The sequence below is a fragment of the Gopherus evgoodei genome, chromosome 8 (genome assembly GCF_007399415.2).
Source record: "Gopherus evgoodei ecotype Sinaloan lineage chromosome 8, rGopEvg1_v1.p, whole genome shotgun sequence".
NCBI classification, from domain to species: domain Eukaryota; kingdom Metazoa; phylum Chordata; order Testudines; family Testudinidae; genus Gopherus; species Gopherus evgoodei.
The window spans coordinates 97836487-97857320 of record NC_044329.1 but is presented as its reverse complement, the minus strand read 5'-3'; the positions used below and the strand labels follow the sequence as shown (position 1 = coordinate 97857320).

At 41.0% G+C, this 20834-nt stretch overlaps 1 protein-coding gene across 3 annotated transcripts in view; it reads left to right on the top strand.

Moving 5' to 3' along the window:
• The first annotated feature begins 2136 nt into the window (after positions 1–2136).
• FGGY (FGGY carbohydrate kinase domain containing) overlaps positions 2137–20834 on the top strand; it is a 196901-nt gene continuing 178203 nt past the window's right edge. For all 3 annotated transcript variants that reach the window (XM_030571519.1, XM_030571520.1, XM_030571521.1), the window contains exons 1-2: positions 2137–2253; positions 19684–19895. In XM_030571519.1, the coding sequence (XP_030427379.1) occupies positions 19695–19895 (201 nt within the window). In that variant the 5' untranslated portion in view covers positions 2137–2253; positions 19684–19694. The remainder of the gene's footprint in view (positions 2254–19683; positions 19896–20834) is intronic.

Here is a 20834-nt window from a genome sequence, read left to right as displayed (position 1 = left end):
CTCCTGCACCCCAAACGCCTCATTCCCATCCCCATCCAAGAACCTGCATTTCCAGCTGGAACCATCTCCCCCTCCTGCACCCCAACTCCTTGCCCCAGCCCAGAGCCTGCTCTCTCACCCTGAACCCATCATTTCTGGCCCCATCTTGGAGCCCGCTCCCCCAGTTAGAGCCCTCACCCCCTCCTGCACCCCAACCCCCACCCCCACCCCAGCTCAGTGAAATTGAGTGAGGGTGGGGGAGAACGAGCCACGGAGGGAGGGAGAATGTACTGAGTGGAGGCAGGGCCTCGGGGAAGGGGCAGAGCTAGGGTGTTTGGTTTTCTGTGGTTAAAAGGTTGGCAACCCTAAACTCATTCCCTCTTGAAACTCTCTCTCTCCAGTCCCACTTACCTTACCACATTAAATAGGGCTGAATGAAATTCAAAATTCCTTTCCTGTGGAAAATTCCAATATTTGTTCTCATTCATGGAATGGAAATTCCAAAAAATTGAGATATAGAAATGTTGAAATTTTTTTTTTCAAGATTTTTCATTGAAACAAAATATTTTGACATTGCCAAAATCAAAAATGTTTAGGTTTTGTTTGTCACACTGACCTGATTTGTTTTGAATCAATTCAGAATTAAACTGAATTTTCCCATTGTGCCACATTGCCGCATTTTAGAAGCTTGGTGGCCCCATTCTCCCCTATGGGGTAGATATTCTGGCTGGACTACATCTCCCATGAGCACCACACAGAACTTGATCAGAGGGAAATCTACATTGCATTATTGGAGATGTTGTCCTCCAGAGAGCACAGTCTGTAGGCGATAATGGGGATAAAAACTACAATTCCCACAAGGCAATGTGCTGATAAGGAAAAATAGTTTGACGTTTTATTGAACTTAATCAAAACAAAATGTTTTGGGCCAGTTCAACAAAAGTAAATATTTCAATTTGAGTCAAAATGATCCAAAATGCAATCATTCACTTAGATTTTTCCAATGGAAAATTGAAATTTTGGGGGCAAAATTTCCCACTGAAAATTATGATTTTGTGGAAACTGATTTTCTGTCAGAAAATCATTCTAATGGAAAATTCCTGCCCAGTTCAAACATTAAATGACTAGCAAAGGGCAGAAAGTGATTCATTGACAAGATTGGGAATAGAACGCATAACTCCTGACAACTAACTTTGGGCTTTAACCATATGACAACACCCATCTTTCCACGAGCAAGGTTCTTCTTGCAGTATTTGTGTCTCTGCGAAAATGAGAAAATTCTAGGAATTTTGTAAGAGTGCCTCCTATTACAAGATTTCTTTCCAAATAATATTGAGATAGCAACAGAATGCATGTACTGTGGCAACAACTGCCCTTTGTTCCTTTTTTCAGGGAGCTCTCCCCATTTGGATAGTACTATCCTATCCCCATCTCTTAGGGGTATTAAAACAAACCTTAAACATACTCAGGATTGACCGCTCATGACATTGTACTGCAACTTTTGACCCTCAGGGCAAAAGTCTCAAAGGTGGTAGCCCTCCACACGAGCACCAAGCTGATTTTGGCTACTGTTATATATTTTTGGCCCAATGCTGACAATGCCAATTTCAGTGCCCATTCCCTGGTTCAGAACTAGGCTTGTATTTTGTTTCCTTGTGTTGATCTTTCTTTGAGTTGCTGTATGGCTTCTGTGTTCACTAAGGCAGAAATACTGTCCAAACTATGCCCAGAAATCCCCCTGGATTTCTACAGTCTCACAAGGTTACAGGATTGTAGCTGCTGGCAGAATTTGGCCTGCATTATAATTTTATCTGTAGTACTTTAAAACCTAGTTCGCTTTGATTTTGTTTTTAAAATAAAAGTACTTGTGTCATTTGAATTCTTGATGAGGTATAACACACACTTCTGTTTTATAGAGCAGTGCAGCTTGACAGGTATTACGAACAGTCAGCAGATCCTTGTAAAAGAGTTCAAAATGAAGTACTATAACCAGGTCCAGAATGAAAAACATACAGCTACGCCAGTCAGTACAGATCTTGCTGAGTGCTCAAGCAGATTCAAAGAAAGCAGAGAGGAGAATTTCAACCAGTTGTGGCTTACGTTCAATTAACCAATCAGAAAATGCATTACAAATGTGCTCCAGCCAAGAGAAGAACATGAGGCTTTCCGGCAACTGCTAGCAGTCAGGAAATTGCCCTGTGAGGAAAATTGTGGTTTCTTTAAACTGCTGTCGCGTATCCACTGCTAGCTAATATAATATTTCAGTTTGGACACGTAAGTGACCACTGTTCTCCAATCCAACAATGATTAGCTGTGTAGCAAAGTCATAGATCACTAATGCATACAACTCAGGGTTTTCTTTAGGCAAACATGCATGATAGGCCTTTTACTGTTGCTCTGCTCTTAGTTCAGACCAGTGATTCTTCAGCTCTCCCAAGCTGAGGGCCCCTTTGGTACTTTTGGAGGCTTTCCTCTAAAAATGTGGTGATAATTTTTCTTTTTAAAAAGTCGAAATGTTAATGTTGTGATGATTAGATAGAAAATCCAATTACTTTGCAAACTGATAATGTTTTCTGCCTGGGCTGTGTATCTACTCTGCATTCTTTTAGTATGCCCTTCGTGGTAGTATCGGGCACCACTTGGTGTCCTCAGACCCCGGTGTGACCATCTCTGTTTTAGTGAATGATTCCATGGACTGTAAGGAGGTTTTATTTAGAAAATTGTCTGTTTTGTGCCTTCCTCATATAAAATGTTTCTGTTTTAAAAGGTATAAAATTCAGTTACTAGCAAGGGTAGCGGGAAGATTGCTTATCTGTGTGAAAAGATTTTTGAAATCATGTGTGTGGTCTGTTTGTTTCTTGCATGTATGTTACTCAGGTTGGAAAGTAAAATTAAACTACCGGTAGTTTGTTCTTAGCCATTTTCAGCATCCTGATGCCTATGCACTTAGTGAGATGGTACAAGATGATTCAGGTTGTCGGTTCCCCAAAAATTGTTTTTACTGACATTTTCTTAAAACACAGCCTCCTTATTGGATGTAATATAATTGAGAGTGGGCCTGATTCTGCGATGTATTGACTGCCCGCACTTCCCATTCAGTCAGAATCGAGAGTACGTGGAACCCCTCAGGAAGTGCTCCGCATCTTCCAGGATTCATCTCAGCATGTCTTTAACCTTCATAATATTTTTATTAATAAAATCTGATATCAGAGTAGTGCTTCATATTAAGTTACCCTCAACTTGTTCCTGATGTGCAAATGACGGCAGCCAGTTTTCAGCAGATAGGCACAAGAGATATGCACTTCTTTGCGGTTTTGCTTAGTGGATCGTCCTGATCTTTAGGGAAGCTCCCAACAACATGCTGCTTGTATATTGGCTCTAGTGGGATTTTCTCTTTCTTCTGAAAAGTGGAAATATTTTGAGACCCCTCGTTATCGGCATAGGAGCTGAAGGCTATTTAATAAAATTAACCTGAGAAGCCAGTGGCTGGAAACAGTTTAGGAGAAAGAAAATATAAGGGAGTGGGATGAGAGAGAGACCCTACTGAAGAACTTAGAAAGGGCTGGGACTCAAAATTTCTCCCAGACTCCTAAAGGAGGTCAGTTGTTCCATCATACTTCAATTTTCCATCCTCCTGCATTCCCTGTCCTGTAAGACTGATCCTTCTAATTTAGTAAAATATAGTATTAAAACATTTTTTAAAAGGGTTTTTCCAACACTTACTAGTTTCCTCTCCTACATGAATACACTGCGGTATTGAGACAGAGCCCTTCTCTTTTCCCACAGCCTGGGGTGTACTCCTCTATTGGACAGCTGCCACTACTTGGGGATCTAAGAATTGGAGCAAAAATTTGTTGACAGGGTCAAAGAAGAGGGAACTAGAGCTACACCATGACTTTGAATATGGAGCCTCACTTGCTTCTGCAGTCCTCGTCTGTGTTCTGTCCTGTGCTACAACCACGTCAAAGGAGAAATGCCAGAATGTTTTTGAAGAGATGATCTGTTAGAAAATTATGGTCATTTTGGACAAATAACTATCCTTTCCCCAAATGAGTGATCTGTCCTCATCCGTCCTCATCCATTCCTCTCGTGACTCCTCCGTAATCCCTTTGCTTCCACATCCTTAACAGCTCCTTCCTTGCAAACCTACCACTGTTGGACCCATGTTCTCTCTGTGTTAGAGGTGGAGTTCTGATTCTGACCTATTTCTGAGCATCCTGAAATGTTATGGAACAAGAAGAGAATGATTATACTATGGCAGGGCTGTCTCAGGCACCAGCATTCCAAGCAGGTGCTTGGGGCGGCAATCTGCAAGGGGCGGCAGTCTGTGTATTTTTGCCCCCAAGCAGCACGCCGAATTGCCGCCACAGACTGCGGGGGCAGTCTGTGTGCCATTAGGGTGTGCCTTTAGGGCGGAGCTAGGCCACAGGCATCTGGCCTCTCCGGCAGTAGCTCTCCACTGAGCTCTGCAGCGGGGCTTTTCTACTTCCTGTCCTGCGCTGTGACCTCTGGGGGGCGGGCGCAGGATCCACTGGCTCTGCTCACATTGGTATTAGGGGAGGCTCGTTCCTCCATGGGGCTGTGGGGTATCCCACCGCCTTGCTACAGAGAATTTTTCTGTAGGGTTAAGAGTTATGAGGGGGGTGTCAGTGTTGTCATTCTTTTATCTCCAGCTCCCTTGAAAATTGTTCTGGGCTTTGTGCTAGCAGAAGTTTTCTCTCAGGTTTCATCTGCTGGTGGGGAGAGCATCCAGGGTGATCACAAATAGTTCTGTCCGCCTGCCTGAGGACTTCAAAAGAGGAAGCAGACCTCTAGTGGTCTGACTCACATCTCCCGCAGCTTCTCATTGAGAAAGAGAAGGCTGCATGCAGGTCCCTGAAAATCTCTGAGGTGCACAAACTTACAAGCTTTGGGCTTTCCTCTTGGAGGTGTTCTGTGCTCTGTGGGAGAAGCCACAGAGCACACAAGGCTGGAGGATTACTAAGGAGGGAAATCTCTTTATAGAATAGAGCGGGCCAGGGAGTGGGAGAAGACAAGTTAAAAACCTTATTCAGTTCAGATACACATTTGAGGTTTGTCCATCACGGTTAGGGATTCTAGCATGCAGAGAAAGAGATGCAGACACATTACATATGTACAGTGTGTCCTGTTATTTGATTTATGTGCTGAGTATGTGTTTCTCTTAAATTAGCCTAATATGCAACCTTGCTTCTTCCTAAGTAGTTGTGACAGGAACTTCGAGGCCAGAGTGTTTAGAATTGCAGATTGTCTGGCAACCCAAATAAATGTTTAATCTTAATATGACAAATTACTTAAGGCTGTCACTCTTTCCAATTACTATGCAAGACTGAACGAGTATTGTACAGTAAACTTTGGATTTGACTACAGAAAATATACTTGCTCCTAGGCTGAAAGCGTCTCAGCAGAAATGGTTTACAGCATGTCTTTAAAAATTGATTTAACTGTTACATCTATTATTGGTCTTGGCTTTCCAGTATCTGCCATGGGTTATTATAGACAGTGGGTTCAGATGTTGTTTAAGTGGTGGAAGCTTGCTGGGAAATACAGTGGATGTCAGCCAATATGCTAATTTTGCTATTTTGTGATTTTATAGAATTGTGAACTCAGGGCAAATCATTTTATAATGATTTGCTGATGTAAATAAACTTACAGGGGAAATTCATCCCTGAGGTAACTAAGTTATTTCCACCGCAGTTATGCTAAGAATTAATTTAGCCTATGATTCTTCTTCTTTCTCACGCCTATTATAAAAGAGAAGGGAATAAAAACACATATTAAAATTCAGGAATCTTGTAACTGCCTCATTGACATTGTTTTATCCCTCCTCCTGCATGGAGTAGGTTAAAGTGATTGCACAGAAAGGTCCTTCTCAGTACTGGTACTTATTAGCAGTAGGCTGTCCCATGTGGATCTATGCATTATTTAGAGTTTCTTATCTCCTGTTGGCTAGTCTCACAACTCTCATGGAGCATTCAGATTGTAACATTTCTTCTTTGACATAACAGCCAAATCAGCATCTCCAATCTTGGTTTCAAGCGCACTGTAATATCACATAGACTAGGTTTGATGGCCAGCCACACTGTAACAGCTTTCCTAAGCAAAGGTTGTGTCCTGGCACGGAGTGATCTTTGCCTTTTCTCTTCCTGCTGAGCCCTGTCCACCGCTTCTTAGGTAGCAGCTTCCTGTGTTTTTAAGGTTAAAGGGGAACAGGTAAAGACGTGCACTTTACACAGTGGCCAGTGGGGTAGGGTAAAGCCCAGTGTGTTATTTCTTACATGGGAACAAGGATGGGGATGGGGAGCAGGCAGAGTATAATGGAGAAGGGACCAGGAAATATGGAGCAAAGAAGGCCAGATCAATCCAATACACACTCCTAGTCCTAAAATATAATTGTCCTCTCTCTGGTCTTCATCTTTTAGTCTCAATGCACTGCTGCTGCTCAGGGATCAAAGGTTGCAAATCTCTGTCTTTTCCCAGAGCTATCCTTAGCCAGCTCTGTAGTTCCTACTCCACCCACAAGCTCTTCATTCTTGCCACTTCTCATGGGCACACCACTTCTGCACTGGGAACGTATGGGAAAGAGCAGTAGTTCCTCTCCTGGGCCAACTAGCATAGCTGTGGCTGCTGTACATGCTAGCTGGCTGGTTGGCCAGGCAGCCACTACAAAGGGTGATCCTGCCCATCTGACTCTTCTCATTGATCTGGACACAGTGGTCAAGGAGAACAAACATGGGGGGTGGATTTTAAGCAGCAGGCCACAACTTTATTAAATGTAAAATGAGGAGGGGCGCTACCTATCCTGTTACCCAGACTCTCACATATCAGGCATTCTAACTAGTTTCAATGTGGGTGTTATAGGGCTTCTACCACATAACCCATAACTTGAGCTGGACCCTCCATAGCTTCCTCACCCCCTCCGCAGAAGGGACAGAAGGTACAAAAGGGGGAGACCTTGGCCACCATGACTCCCTCATCACACATCAGTAAAATTCCAGGTCTTTTAGTTCTGGGAACTAAACTGCTGGAAACCGGTGCTGAACTAATATCCTTACCACATACTACCATTAATTTCTAAATCCTATTCCTGTTTAACTCAACTTTGCCTCCAGAATGCTGCAGTGAAGGTGAACAGACTTACTAGGCCTATGCCAATTTGCCCCCTACAGAATGAAAAAATTCCTTTCTGACTCCAAAATAGGTGATTGGTTAGACCTTCAACATCTGCAAACGCAACTCCGAAGCTACCAGTATGGGCAAGGGGGCTGCTGAAAAAGAACAAAAGAAGACTCCACATGACCCAGGCTAGGGTTTAAATTAATGAAAGGGGAGAGTGAGGGACCATTCAGCTCCCCTCATCATCAGACTGGCCAATGAGTGGCTGGAGACTTGAGGGGAGGAGGGAGGGGCATGCTCCAGTGTGTGTTCTCCTACCCTTACCAATGGCCGCATCATCAATGGCCCCATCATGTTTTCCACCTATCGAGATTAGTGGGTGGCGTTGTTGCTCTCTTGCTTGCCAGCTGTCTAATAATCATCGTTTATTGTTCTCTTGTTTATAAAAAGTCTTAGGTCATCCCGTCAGGCACCAGAAATACTACCACCTGCCCAGTCACAGCTCCCGAACAATGAATTGCAAATCTTTGAGGTGAACTGGTTGGAGACACCTCATAGGCTGAGATTTGTTCATCTGAACTGATCATTGAATTGTTGAAAGTAGCAAATCGGTTAGCAGAGATCAGAATGTGCTCTTGAATGATCCCAGCTCAGAAAAGAAGGGCAAGATTTGTACCTGTTATCATTATTATTTGTATTGTGGAAATGCCTCACACCTTAGTCATGGGCAAGGACTCTATTGTTCTAATAATTTGATCAAGGGCCTTCTCCTTGCATGCAAACTCAGGAGAAGAGCTCTAAGAAGGAGAGCATCAGCATTCTGTTTCACTACAGATTGGTTTAATTATACAGATATTAGCTTTATTTTTCATTTGGCAGAGTCTGATTTTTGTTGACATTGGTTGTGCCAACATCTCTCAGCTGCTTGAGTGAGATTTCTCTGTAGACAGTGGAGTTTGAAAAAAGTCCATTATTGGATCCCTCTTGTCCTGATAGTTTGCTGAATTGTTTTTTTTTATTATTTCAGTTATGATCAGTGTTGGCAATTCTTGTACGTTTTCATATTTTGCAGCTATGTTGCTTTTTCTGTTGCTTCAGTGATTGACTTGAATTATGTTGTCTATTTCAGAATGGCTCTGTGGGCCAAATTTTGCATTAAGTTACTCTGGTATAAATCAGGAATGCCCCAGACGTACACCAGCGTAGGTGAGACCAGAGGTTTGTTCTATAAGTACTTAAAACTTAAAAAAAAATAGACATAAAAGAGTAAAAAGAATGTGATGCAGCTCTATCCTCAAAAAGAGCAAGCGATACTTGTGGAACCTTAGAAACTAAGAAATTTATTTGGGCATAAGCTTTCATGGGCTAAAACTCACTTCATCGGATGCATGGAGTGGAAAATATAGTAGGAAGATAGATATACACAGAGAATGTGAAAAGATGGGTGTTGCCATACCAACTATAATGAGACTAATCAATTAAGGTGGGCTATTATCAGCTGGAGATAGTCCATAGTGATTATCAGGATGGCCCATTTCCAACAGTTGATGAGGTCTGAGTAACAGTAGGGGAAAATTAGCATGGGGAAATATTTTTTACTTTGTATAATGACCCATGCACTCCCAGTCTTTACTCAAGCCTAATTTAATGGTGTCCAGAAAACATGGTGGGCAGGCACTGGCAGATCAGCAGTTAGGAGGGGTTTGGAGGGTTATTTGTGTGGAGGATAGGAAGAGATAAGAAGTTGAAGCTGATCATACTAGTTTTCAGGCCTGCAGTGTAGTTTATTGAAGGAAAATATTTTAATGCCTGATGGTCAAATTAGAAATGTTGAGGCAGCACAATCTAGTGGACAGACTATGAAACTGAGAGTTCAGAGGCCTGGGTCCTATGTGCAACTTTGCCACTGGTCTTGAGCAAATCACTTTCCCCTCTTTGTGCCTCAGTTTCCCTATCCTTGTAAAGTGCATGGGACGCCAATGGAGCTTTTCACATGGCCAAGTATTTATTAGTGAAGGAAAAAAGTTGTGTTGAGGAGGAAGATTTTATTTTAAAAAATGAACAATATAGTGATAAAGAGCAACCTTAGGGTAAGTATGTTATCTGTTCCAGTTGTTTTTATTGTTAGCATGTGTACAAACTCCAGAACCACAGAGCGATTGTGCATGTAATCTTTCTTTTGGCACTGCCTAAGTGGGAAGTAAGCCAATGTTGATAGGGTGATAGCACTGCCCCCGGGGACATTCAGAGAATTAGAGGATCACATTGTGAGAAAACAGCACTAGTGTCCTCTGGTTTATCCTTCCCTCACCCCCCAGGTGACTTTTATGCTGTCCTGGAAAGAGAACTGGAGTACTTTGCCTTTAAGAAGAGATCCTGATTACACTGCCGTAAATTGTTTTGTTGTTAGCTTTTTGTATCGCTTAAAGGCCAACATAGTATTGAACTTTCTACCAGGCACAGTGTTGTCGAAGATATACCCCTTCCATTTTATCTCCCTTTCATAAAGACTGACATTGGCATGCAACTTTTGTTTAACACACTGTTTAGATTTCAGAGTTTAAAAACTTTCATATTAAGATTATAAAACCTAATTTGCTAATCTTTTCCCCTCTAATCCCTAGAAAAAGAACAGCTGCACTACCAAAAACATGCTATTTACACATGATTTGTTGGCCTGGGCCTGGGCAGCCTGCAAAGTTCCAAAGATCAAAGTTTAAAAAAAAGAGTGTCAATCCTTTATAATTCCCTGAGTTTAATTATACGATACCATAAAATCTGTACTTACAGCTGATAAAATATTTCTGCTGAGCACCTGTCTGCTGCGTGTGTGGGTGTAGTGTATCCTGGCACTATAGCTTTGACTCAAGGCAGTTTGATAACCATAAAGTAAGGTAAGACAAACAGAGCTCAATACTTAATTGTAATGAAATATTTGTCTGGTTTCTCAGTCATTCCTTTTAAATTTAAACAAACCACGTTCGGGATTTTCTTTTTCTTGAATGAAATGTTTTGCAAAGGGCAGTTAGTTTTTTTTTTTCCCACTGCCTATGTGGGAATACTAGCACATTTGTTTAAGAATAAACTGGTAAGTCTGTGGTTTTCACCATGCATATTTTGAATAATATTTATACAGACGATTATTTAATAGAGTTTATAAATATTTATCATATGCTGCAGCCCTTTGATCATAAGTTTCAAAAGCTGTCCTGTCCCTTGTTTCAAAAGCTGTCCTGTCCCTCCTGTGACTCATGAAGGAGGAGGGGATTGGTGCCTTATTACTCTGAAAGGATAGTGGCTCAGTGGCCTGCTAATGGGCCATCCTGATTATCACTACAAAAGTTTTTTTTTCTCCTGCTAATAGCCCACATTAACCAATTAGTCTCATCAGAGTTGGTATGGCAACCCCCATTTTTTCATGTTCTCTGTGTGTGTGTATATCTATCTATTTTCTTATTGTATTTTCCACTGCATGCATCTGATGAAGTGGGCTTTAGCCCACGAAACCTTATGCTGAAATAAATTTGTTAGTCTCGTAAGGTGCCACAAGTACTCCTCATTCTTTTTGTATTGCAGAGTGACACTGTCAGTTTGGTAGCTCCTTTTTTCCTCATATCTGGTGTTCCTATTTTTCTGCTTGCAAAGTCCAAATAAGAACATTAAAAAATCAAAGGCCTGAATTCTGCGTGAGTAGAGCTCCATTGAAATTGAGGCTGTTCCACACAGCAGCAGGAAACTGCCTGCTTGGAGCCCATTGCAGCATGGGTTCTAGAGGCCTCAATGTTCTTGTGCCACAAGGCTGCAGAGGCATCCTCTGCTCAGAGTGAACCAGAGGTTAATCTTGGCTCAGCTTCTCTCTCTCCTGGCACATGTGCTGAAGCAAAGAACTGCAAATTGGGTGTGTGGGAAACAGTGAGTAGAATGACCTGTGGGGGAAAGCTGGGCTCCACCATCAGGAATCATAGCAGTGGGTTGGACACCAAGATGCGGAGTTTTGTTTCCTTTTCAGCTTCTGTTATTGTATTTTGCTTCTTATTTTTGACATTATTCCTGAAGAAAAGACCTTGCTGACTGTCTCTGTGTTTTTTCTGCTGTATCATGCTCCCACTTACTCTGTTTTCCTCAGAATCAGGGTGGATAAAAATTGATTTTTAAAAAAAAATAAAAAAATTGGACTTTTATTTTACTTGAGACTTTTAAAAAAATTAAATTAAATACAGATGTATTTGTTTAAAAAAACCTTAACATTAAATTGACAACCATGTTAAGATCTGAACGACTTATAACAGAGTAGTCATTTAAATTACGTACAAAAAAAAATAATAAGCAGCACATGTTTACTGTCACCTCTTAAAAGAAAGTCAAACTGCTGAATTGGTGGAAGTCACTGGCTAAAGGCCTTGAACCAGAGCTTGTTAAAGAGCTAAAGGAGCTTTGGACAGCAGTAGCTTCCTCTGCAGATGGAGAGAGAATATTTTCTTCATTTCAGTTTATTCAATTAGTTTAGTTCAATAACTAGTTTTATACAAAAAAAAGAAACCACTTGGCAGTAGAAAAAGCAGGAAAGCTTATAATTCCTCTTCCAACAGATGAATAAAAACTAGCCATGAGAGGATGAGTTCGAAAATCTTGAAGGACGTGATGTCCAGAAACAATCAGTTCAAATAACTAGCTATAGATAATACTTCCCTTGTTTAATAAATTAGTTAGTTTTAAATACAAAATAGTTTTATAAACCTTGTTCCCTATGTATCCAGCACATTTAAGGTATTTTGATTTAACTAATTAAAAAGAAATGTAAAATTCTGTTTTTGTACATTTCAGTCGATTTGAATTTCCATCCAAATAGAGCTTGACACAAATCACAAGTAAAACATTAATAGTCTAATAAAGAAATGCATCATTTACAATTTTCTAATGTAATACAAAATATAAAAATTAAAAATCTAAATAGAGTAAATTAAGCTATTAATTTAATAAATAAACGTATATAGATACATTATATATTCCTGGTTAGCAAAAAGAAGCATCAAATTTAGTGTAAAGACTATATTTTGTTGCAAATCAGCACGTTTTAATGGTTACCAACCAATGACAATCAAGTTTTCTTTAGCCAAATAACTAAAAAGTACAAATGCAAAACATGAATAAAATATAAGCAAGGTTGTCTGCTTGCCAATTTAAATCATAATCAAAATAGGTGAATTAAATGGCTTTGGTTTAAGTCAGTCCACCCTGGTCAGAATCATATTACACCTCTACCTCGATATAATGCTGTCTTCGGAAGCCAGAAAATCTTACCGTGTTATAGGTGAAACTGCATTATATCAAACTTGCTTTGATCCACCGAAGTGTGCAGCCCCGCCCCGCCCAGAGCACTACTTTACTGCATTATATCGGGTCACGTTATATCGAGGTAGAGGTGTAACTGCAATAATTCTAAAATAGCAACCCGATTAATAGAAAAGAGAGAAGAAAGTATTTGTTGTATAAATTACATAGAGAACTTCCATTTTGGGTTCCAAGCCATGAAGTTTGGATTGGGATCCACCTCTGGCTCTGAATTTACTTGGATCTAGTGTTATGAGTCCTGGTTCAGAAGCCTTTCTGGTAACGGGATTATTTTGTAAACAAAATTGAACACATGCTCTCTCTCTTTAAATTTATGTTAAAGCACGTGGGCCAAGTCCTTTTTACCAACCTCTCTGCGTTTTTAGTTTTGCAGGGATTTGGGCTGTTCACCAGAGACCCCAGTCAGTGAAATTTGTGATGAAGAGATAACAGTGCTTTCTTGTGGATCCAGATGACATGTAGGTGTACTAGATCATGTTGCAGAGACATTGTCCTTTGAACAAGCTCGATGGCTCAGAATGCCTTTGTTGCAAGTGATAGGTTTGAAAAAAAGGTTAATGTTTAATGTTAGTTTATTTTTATTGTAAAATATTAAGTTACTGCTCCTAAAAGTCTAATCAAGAGTCATTACTCAGAGAAAGATGAGTAAAAAGAGATGAGGAATTTGTCTTTCAGGAGTCTGCTAATTGACTTACTCTTGGTGACTGTCAAACAGTGTTTGTTCATACCGTAATATATATTGTATAGGTACATAAATAATCTGTTGTTCACATGGCCACACGCATATTACCCTTGTTGCTTAGTAAGGGAAAAAAGAAAGTAAACATTTTATGGGTTGACTGGGTTCCAGTTTTCAAATGCTTGTGGTAAGAATCCATTGCAAAGCCATAATTTTAAGTGCTGAGTAGTGATGTACTATATAGCTTAATTCTCTAACAGCTGTTAAAATTGGCCTCTATGTAGCAAAAAACATTAAGGATCTAAAATCAAGGCTGCCATATATGGAAGAGGAATAAAAAATTAGAAGTAGTTTGTTCGTTCTTTCTCTCTCTCTCTCTCTCTCTCTCTCTCTGTATCTGCGTGTGTGTAAAGTATTTTTTTTATTTCCATATTCTTTGAATGACCTTAAAAACACTGTTTTTCTATGTTAAAAATTAAATCCAGTTAGTTACTTTTCTCCTGATTCTTTCCTTTTTTAAAATGAGTCAGCAGTCAGAGGCAGTGCCAAAATAAAGAGAAACAACAGGGAAATGCACAAGATAATATCAAGAGCAGTGTACTTCGTGATTTTTCTAACAAGTAGTTATCAACATTTGCAGCCAACTTTCTAAACTATTTTTGAGGAAAGCAAGTGTGAAATTACAATGGAAACATTATCTTATGTAGATGATGCCTAACAATCCAATCAACAGTCAAGAAATAAGTTGCAGAGCAGGATACAGATTGTTGTAATGGGCATCCCCAGACTGGTATAGATGTAATAATAATTACTGGAGTCAGTGACTGTGACCTCTGTAATCTGACAAAGATATTAATCTGTGTCACCCTGACCAGGTCATTTGACTAAGGCCAGGAAATAAGAGTACTGGTAAGAACCTTGAGTTTATGTATCAGATTGTTGTTAGAGCAGACCAAAGGCATATAGCCACCATTATTACATTTTGCCAATCTTTACCTGAACAACTGAGCTGCATAAGAAGACCACTGTTCAGTAGTGCCTGTGTTCCTCCTGCCCAGTGGAACTCAAAAATCAGCCACAGGTAGCAGATAGTGGGGCAGATAGTTCCCCAGTTACTTATTTCATGTCTTAGTGAATTTTCTTAGAAAACAAGCATGTTTATTGGTAGGACCCTACCAAATTCGTGGCCCCTTTTGGTCAATGTCACCATCATAGGATTTGAAAAATAAATTTCATGATTTCAGCTATTTAAATCTGAAATGTCGCAGTGTTATAATTGTAGGGGATCCTGACCCAAATTGGGGGTCCTGACCCAAAAAGGAGTTGTGGGGGGTCTCAAGGTTATTGTAGGGAGGTTTGTGGTACTGCTACCCTTACTTCTATGCTGTTGCTGGCGGCGGCTTTGCCTTCAGAGCTCGGCATCTGGAGAGCAGTGGCTGCTGTCTGGGATCCCAGCTCTGAAGGCAGAGATACCGTTAGCAGCAGCGCAGAAGTAAGGGTGACAGGGTCTGGTATTGCCACCCTTACTACTGTGCTGTTACCTGCTGAGTTGGGCCCCCAGTCAGCAGCCATCACTCTCTAGCCATCCAGCTCTGAAGGCAGCAGTGCAGAAGTAAGGGTGGCATGGTTCGATATTGCTACTCTTACGTCTTTACTGCTGCTGACATGGCTCTGCCTTCAGAGCTGGGCACCCAGCCACAACCACCACTCTCTAGCTACCCAGCTCTAAAGACAGTGCAGAAGTAAGGGTGGCAATACAGCAACCCCCTTAAAATATTCTTGTGACCCCCCTGCAACTCCCTTTTGGGTCAGGACCCCCAATCTGAGAAACGCTGGTCTCCCCCATGAAATCTGTATAGCAAAAGGTAAATGGACACAAAAGACCAGATTTCATGTCAGGAGACCAGATTTCATGGTCCATGACATGTTTTTCATGGCCTTGAATTTGGTAGGGCCCTACTTATTGGCTGTCCACCCCACCCAAATCTGGCCTTTTGAACATCTCACTAGTACCCTCTCACTGGACTCATGAGCCTGTGACCTCCCCCCTGCAGTCCCTCACCCTGGGAGTTTCTAATCAAGAAATTCCTGATTGGACAATGTTGAATTTTCTTAAGTTGCTGATAATGGCAGATTCAAAACTCTTGGGTTATTGCAGAGCTAGCCCATGATGTAACTGCTACTTAGAAGGTCACAAAAGGAGGTCAGAGAAGAAGTGGTGGTGAGATTTGTTGGTAAACTCTTACCTAAATATAAACTATCTGAAACTGAGAGGAAACTTGCATCTTGGCACCAACACTACAACCTGCTGTCAATCCCTGCCTAACCAGTTTCTGGAATGTTGAATAAAATGGGACAGATATGTACAGCCACAACATTGCTTTTCTTTTAACATTTCCTTCAAAGTTGCCTCTGCTGATACCTAGTAAAGATTGAAAATATCTACTTCTGCTTGTTGTTCCTAATTCAGCCACTTCTCTGAGACCCTTTCCTCCTCCTCGTTTGGCTGTTGCCTTGCCAAATGTTTAGATTATGAGCTCTTTGGGGCATGGGCTATTTTTTTTAAAAAATTCACGTCCCTTATAATCTTGGTTGGGGGCTCCCTCAGCTGAAGTGATCAATAATAATGGTGACTACATCCATCATACCTTGCTGCTGATTCAGTACGATGCTGACCTAACCAGCCACACAACATAAACAGGTGCTTTTTCATGCACAACAGTACTGGTGATAGACCGTCCTACACAGATAATCATAGCTTTAAAGATATTTAATTTTAGAAGAAAAGTTCTAGTTTCAGGGGGGAAAAGTATAGAAGAACTTGTAAAAACTTCTAAAATGTAGTATTCTTTATTTGAACATTGTGACCAAATACACCTCTGTATCTACATTACATACCATTGTAATAATCTTTGTGCAAAATATGCCTTGTGAGGTATCATTTGAAAACTAGTAACTTGCTGGTCAATAATATCATGGTGAAATGTATGCAGCAACATTATGTGTAAAGTTATGAAATCCCCCGGAATAATGTTGGTAGCACATGTTCAAACCCACATAGCCCTGATGAGGCAGGACTGGTCAAGCAGGTGTTAAAGAAAGGAATCTGTGTTTACCTCAATTTACATATATTTAATAAACAAGGTCCTTGAAACAGCAAGGGGGAGACTAGGCAAATATGCATTTTATCAAACAGCAGCATGAAGCCTCCTCCATGACGAGACCCTGTGTCCCAACCCCGACAGCAGGAAGGAATTTTATCCCAGGGTGACCCTCAGGAAAATGCATTTCGAAGGGTGACTGAACTATAAGAGTGAGGGGCAAAAACACCCCAAGTTTTTGTGGTAAGAACTTCACCTTCTACCAAGTCTAGTTTAAGTTTAGAAAACACTTTATCTTTATTTCTCTTGTAACCGTTTCTGGCTTTGATGCGTTAATACTTGTACTTACTTAAAATCCGTCTTTGTTGTTCAATAAACTTTATTCTTTAACTAAAACTAATCCAGTGTTGTGAATTGTGTGAATAACTCCATTGAAATGTAGTAGTCTATTGTATATTGAGCCCCTTAAGGGGCAACGGACCTAATATATCTGGACTGTCCAGGAGAGGGAAGAACACACGTTTTGGGGGAAAATTTGAGACTGGGAATGTGTTGGGGTCACCCCGCAAGTGGTAACCAAGGCTGATGGAAGCCGGAGTTTGACTGATGTGTGGCTGTGGATATACTCAGATATTCAGGGTGTTACCTGGATGCTGGCAGGCTGTTTGTGAGCAGCCCAAGTGGGAGCTACAGAACCAAAGTGTTGGGAACACCCAAGTTTGCAGGGCAGGTGTGATACAACCTCTCACTGGTCTGGATTGCATCCTGGAATGTCATAAACATGCAGTAGAACATAAGAAAGGCCGTACTGGGTCACACTAAAGGTCCCTCCAGCCCAGTATCCTGTCTGCCGACAGTGGCCAATGCCAGGTGCCCTAGAGGGAGTGAACCTAACAGGCAATGATCAAGTGATCTCTCTCCTGCCATCCATCTCCACACTCTGACAAGCAAAGGCTAGGGACACCATTCCTTACCCATCCTGGCTAATAGCCATTGATGGACTTAACCTCAATGAATTCATCCAGTTCTCTTTTAAATCCTGTTATAGTCCTAGCCTTCACAACCTCCTCAGGCAAGGAGTTCCACAAGTTGACTGTATGCTGTGTGAAGAACTTCCTTTTATTTGTTTTAAACCTGCTGCCCATTAATTTCATTTGGTGGGCCCTAGTTCTTGTATTAGGGGAACAAGTAAATAACTTTTCCTTATTCACTTTCCCCACACCACTCATGATTTTATATACCTCTATCATATCTCCCCTTAGTCTCCTCTTTTCCAAACTGAAAAGTCCTAGCCTCTTTAATCTCTCCTCATATGGGCCCCATTCCAACCCCCTAATCATTTTAGTTGCCCTTCTCTGAACTTTTTCTAATGCTAAAATAGCTTTTTTGAGATAAGGAGACCACATCTGTATGCAGTATTCAAGATGTAGGCGTACCATGGATTTATATAAGGGTGATAAGATATTCTCTGTCTTAATCTCTACCCCTTTTTAAATGATACCTAACATCCTGTTTGGTTTTTTGACTTCCGCTGCATACTGCGTGGACGTCTTCAGAGAACTATCCATGATGATGCCAAGATCTCTTTCCTAATTAGTTGTAGCTAAATTAGCCCCCATCATATTGTGTGTATAGTTGAGGTTATTTTTTCCAATGTGCATTACTTTACATTTATCCACATTACATTTCATTTGCCATTTTATTGCCCAATCACTTAGTTCTGTGAGATCTTTTTAAAGTTCTTCACAGTCTGCTTTGGTCTTAACTATCTGGAGCAGTTTAGTATCATCTGCAAACTTTGCCACCTGTTTACCCCTTTCTCCAGATCATTTATGAATAAATTGAATAGGATCGGTCCTAGGACTGACCCTTAGTGAACACCACCACTAACACCCTCTCCATTCTGAAAATTTACCATTTATTCCTACCTTTGTTCTCTGTCTTTTAACCAGTTCTCAATCCATGAAAAGATCTTTCAGTAGGCTGTTGTGGTCTTAAGAGAGAGGGCTCTCACTGTTTTCAGTATGTCACTATTTTTTGGAACTGGTTCAGAAGGCACCTGGCCACTGAAGTCCTATTCCTCCAAAGAGTTATACATACACATAATTTTACACATTTGAGTGGTCCTGCTGAGTCCATGGGGGCTACTCAGATGCTTAAAGTTGAGTACATGTGCAGGTCATTGCAGGATCGGGGCTTAGCATCTGATTCTACTTCCATTGATTCCATTGGCTTCCTAAATGCGTGGGACCTGCAGATTGCCTCTATCTTTGTGACATACTGCCACATCTGAGTTAGCAGAGGTGGTCAAACTGGAATTCCCTTGTTATGACAAGAGATGAAGCTGCTGGTAGAGTGATCTCCAGGAAGGAACCATGACTTTTTAAGGTTGTTTTCCCCACATTCCAAGATCACTTGATCTGTTGACTTTCTGTGCACAATGCAAGGTTGATCTGTTTCTGTGGGCATTTGGGGAGAGTGGGGATATAATGGTGAAGGATCTCAGGTGGTTTGGGCTGGTGCTTTGTGGCTAGATTGTTCTTAAGCAGTCTGGCTGTCTACGTTTATAAAACTGGTGATGTACTTAAGTGACAGCAGGGTAACGAGCTGTTCAGTAGGAGCCTTTATATCAGTCTAATAATCAAAATTAATAAATAATGGTGAGGCATTTGTAAAAGGGGCTGGAGCTGGATGAAAATGAGCTGGAATTGCAGGCAAGCCATGTCGTTGTGGGGAAAATGTAAAAAACCAAAGAAACAACAAAATCAAGATTGTTAAAATGTGACTTGTGTGGATTGTTTTGTTTAATGTCTAGAGAGAGGTTTTTAGCTGATTTTCTCTTTGGGGTATGTGTGTAATTTTTTGGCATTTGATAGTTACGGTCGTGTGCCCAGAGACTATGCTTGACTACTAGTTTTTGATTTCTGCAAAATGAAAGTTTCTGTCTAATTGTGCAGGTTTCTCTGGTGTGATTTATTATTCATAAAGGCAGCTGGACTTTTAGGTGCTTATCTGAACCTTCGAACGTTTAGTTTCAACTATTATTTGCAATTCTTTCCGCTTGATTGAGATATAAATGCTCACCTGATTGGATGAATAGTCACGTGCCTATCATGCATACTCTTGTTTGCAAATTTGAAGCTTGCTTTCCAGGAACATTTATACCACTAAAGCTCAAGTACAGGAATGTTTTCAGAAAAAGAACACAAGCTGTAGGAGGACTGAAGAAGCAAATTCATTAAAAAAATTATAGTGAAGACTTGCAAAAAATTGTTCCGCTCTAATACCAAACAGTCAAAATGCCTACACAGGATCTGCACTTTGTTTTATGGGGTACAACTTTTCATCATCACTGTAAACATCATCACCATAATTATTTATATGTAAAATGTGAATGTGTTTCAAACCAGATATTTTTTACTTGTTGCACTTTTACAGACTTATTGAAAATGCAGAGTGAGAAGCAGGATCCAGTAAATTACTACGTTGGGATTGATGTTGGAACGGCAAGTGTTCGTGCAGCTTTGGTAGACCAATTTGGGACAATAGTGGCACATGCAGATCAGCCAATCCAAATTTGGGAACCCCAACCAGACCACTATGAGCAATCCTCTGATGACATCTGGGCTGCTTGTTGCACAGTGACAAAGGTATATGTAGGGGAGTAAAAAAATGGAAGGAATGTATGATTCAGGCAGTACTTAAACTTCTATAATGAGATGCAGGATAGCAGTCCGTGCTTTCCACCTCCCATTTGATGTGCATGCCCTACCATACAGAACGGTTGATGATGATAAAAAAAACTTTTTGCACCAAAGTACTTTCGAGATGCGGCTGATGTAGCCTCTCAGACACTATCTTCATTTTACGGTGAAACAACTGGAAATAGAAGCCAGGGTATTAAGATCAATGGGAGCTACATCACTGACTTCAGTGAGCATAGGATCCAGTCCCAGATATCCTGATTCATTGGTCTGAGCCTTATCCACAATTGTTTGCAGTGTTGTTGTAGCTGTGTTGGTCCCAGGATATGAGAGAGACAAAGTTGACGTGGTAAGATCTTTTATTGGACCAGCATCTGTTGGTGAAAGAGACACACTTCCAGGTTTCACAGATCTGTTCTTCTGGTGCGGGGGGGGATAGCTCAGTGGTCTGAGCATTGGCCTAATAAACTCAGGGTTGCAAGTTCAATCCTTGTGGGGGCTATTTAGGAATTAGGGGCAAAAGTCTGTCTGGGCATTGGTCCTGCTTTGAGCAGGGGTTGGGCTAGATGACCTCCTGAGGTCCCTTCCAACCCTGAGATTCTATGATTTGGGTCCTGGGGAGCTTGAAAGCTTGTGTCTTTCACCACCAGAAGCTGGTCCAATAAAAGATATTGCCTCACCCCTCTTGTTTCTCCCTTATCCACAAGACCATCCTCCATTTTGGGAGTCAAGGGTGCTCAAAACCTACTGGCATGTACAAGTGAATTGACGATGAGCAACTGGACTGCACCGGGGCCAAAAAGGGGCTCATTATTAAGCTATTGAGGGAGAGCTGAGACACTGTAAGCTCTTTGGGGCTGGGATGGTGCTTAGTACACTTAATAG